The following is a 2,500-nucleotide window of genomic DNA, read 5'->3' on the forward strand; positions in this document are numbered from 1 at the left end:
GAGTGAGACTGGTAGATAGACAAGGAGAAAAACAGGGAATGAGACAGAGAGTGAGTCAGTGAGTGAGGCAGAGAGAGAGACAAGGAGTCAGTCAGGTAGACAGACAAAGAGAGAGACAGGGAATAAGACAGGGAGTGAGTCAGCGAGTGAGACAGATAGAGAGACAAGAAATGAGACAGAGAGAGAGACAAGGAGTCAGTCAGGTAGACAGACAAGGAGAGAGACAGGGAATAAGACAGGGAGTGAGTCAGCGAGTGAGATAGAGAGAGAGACAGGGAATGAGACAGAGAGAGAGACAAGAAGCAAGACAGGGAAAGAAAAACGGCAATGAGACAGGGAGAGAGACAGCGAGATAGAGACAAGGGGGGAGATAAGGAGTGAGACTGGTAGATAGACAAGGAGAAAAACAGGGAATGAGACAGGGAGTGAGTCAGCGAGTGAGACAGAGAGAGAGACAAGGAATGAGACAGAGAGAGAGACAAGGAGCAAGACAGGGAAAGGAAAACGGCAATGAGACAGGGAGAGAGACAGCAAGATAGGCAAGGAGTGAGACAATGAGTGAGAAAGGGAGTAAGACAGAGAGATAGACTGATGCTAAGAGCCAAGCAAAGACGTGTTCACACAGCCTCTGTGTCATGACAGAGAGAAATCATGAGAGCTCAGCGGTGGGAATGAGGACGGATACTGGCTTTATCTGAGCTGCACAATAAGACTCTCTCTCTCTCTCTCTCTCTCTCTCTCTCTCTCGCTCTCTCTGTGTTCTCCTGCGGTGCTGCAGCCATTTGGACAGCAGCCAAGAAATAATGCACTCGACTTCAATAAAACGCCGCCCTCCTCGGGCCATGGGAGAAAACACAGGCTCAAAAACAGAAACTATCAGAAAATAGATGCTTTTAATACAAAAGACCGAAAGCTAATGCAGTAACGTCATAAGTAAATGTGTGTTCAGCAAATAAAGAAAAGAAAAATACATTTCCATTTTTACAAACCAAGCTAAAACAAAATAACAAATTAAACGTTAAAAAATAAATACAAATAATAAATAATAAAGAAATGATAATAAAGACTTACACAAGTTTGTGTGTGAATAATAAATGAATTGGTGCTGGGTGCCAATATTTACAACCACGGATCTCTGCGTTCATCAGAAAATGTACCTTTTTACACAGAATAGAAGAATTATCTAATTAGAATGTGTGTGTGTGTGTGTGTGTGTGTGTGTGTGTGTGTGTGTGTGTGTGTGTGTGAACACAAACACAAAACATTCACAAGGAAATCACAAAAGATTTATATTGGACATTTTTGGGTCTGAAATTAGTTTTTTGTTTGTTTATTTATTTGTTTGTTTGTTTAATTGTTTGTTTGTTTAATTTACTCTAAATGTAAACACATTTAGGTTTAAACACTTCGTCACATCCAGTTCTTCAGTCATGTGGAAACTTCATCATCTAGCGTGACGCTGTACCGTTACATGGCGGCCATCTTGAAATCTTTGATCTGTCATTTTTAATGTCATTTTTCACAACTTTCAAGCGAAATTTATAAAAATATTTTGCTGTAAGTTCCAGCATGAAGCGAGCATCTGAAGTTCGAGGTGAGGTTAATAATTAAGGTGCGACAAATTTGAAGCTGACGTTATGGTCTATGATGCGATGATCCGGTAATCCAAGATGGCCGCCTACATAACAATCCATCAATCCATCAATCAGCTATGAGGTGAAGTTTCATTTATTTTATTCATGATCATGTAGCAACCACATGGCTGAAGAATGATGGAAGAAAAAAAAATTCAAGAAAAAAATTAGCTTTGTAGCTCAAAAGCAACAACAGCAATAAATTAATAAATCGATAAATTCCCTAAAATATTCTTTTAAGGAAATACAAAATGCACTCGGAGAAAAACACATGGTCCTGAAATGCAGAGAAAAAAAATTCTCTAGAAATGTAAGATCGAATGACGTCGCTGCATCAAACCGGTCCCACTTTATAGCTGATTTGTTTCCAGATCCTGCAGCATTTTATTCCTTTAAAGAATTTGTTGTATTTTTTTTTTCTCCAGCAATTTACAGTTACACAACACGTTACATAACAGCGCAGTGTACGAGCACATTCGTATAAACCTAAAGCACTGATTTGCAGCTCGACTGAATTACGGAAATGAACGAGCTCCATTTTGACCAATCAGAGGGGAGAATTCGACACTGCAGGATCTCAGTGTTGTTGATGATGAAGTCAACAAGCCTTTAAATCACTATAAACAGCATTAGATCTTTTATTTCATAGAAAACAAGAACGTGAGCGGTTGTTCTGTTGGGATGTTATTTTACAGACGTCTGACATGCTTCAGACGAACGGAACCACACGGCCTGGTCTCCTGCCTCCGGAAAACCCAGAGCTTTAGACCGAAAATGCTTCGCTTTTTGTTTACATTTATTATTGAAATGATTATTTATTAATTACAGATAGTTTCATCTTTGTCTGGTTTAATCTGAGCGCAGGA

General features: G+C 39.5%; 1 protein-coding gene across 9 annotated transcripts in view; it reads right to left on the reverse strand.

Moving 5' to 3' along the window:
• mapk10 (mitogen-activated protein kinase 10) overlaps nucleotides 1–2,500 on the reverse strand; it is a 49,871-nt gene that overhangs the window by 6,080 nt on the left and 41,291 nt on the right. Inside the window, exon 14 of one of the 9 annotated variants that reach the window (XM_060891024.1) lies at nucleotides 1,072–1,157. The exons of the other annotated variants lie outside the window; for them this stretch is intronic. Within the exon in view, the coding sequence (XP_060747007.1) occupies nucleotides 1,120–1,157 (38 nt within the window). The 3' untranslated portion in view covers nucleotides 1,072–1,119. The remainder of the gene's footprint in view (nucleotides 1–1,071; nucleotides 1,158–2,500) is intronic. 9 annotated transcript variants of the gene reach the window in all.

Source organism: Tachysurus vachellii, chromosome 17 (genome assembly GCF_030014155.1).
Source record: "Tachysurus vachellii isolate PV-2020 chromosome 17, HZAU_Pvac_v1, whole genome shotgun sequence".
NCBI lineage: Eukaryota > Metazoa > Chordata > Actinopteri > Siluriformes > Bagridae > Tachysurus > Tachysurus vachellii.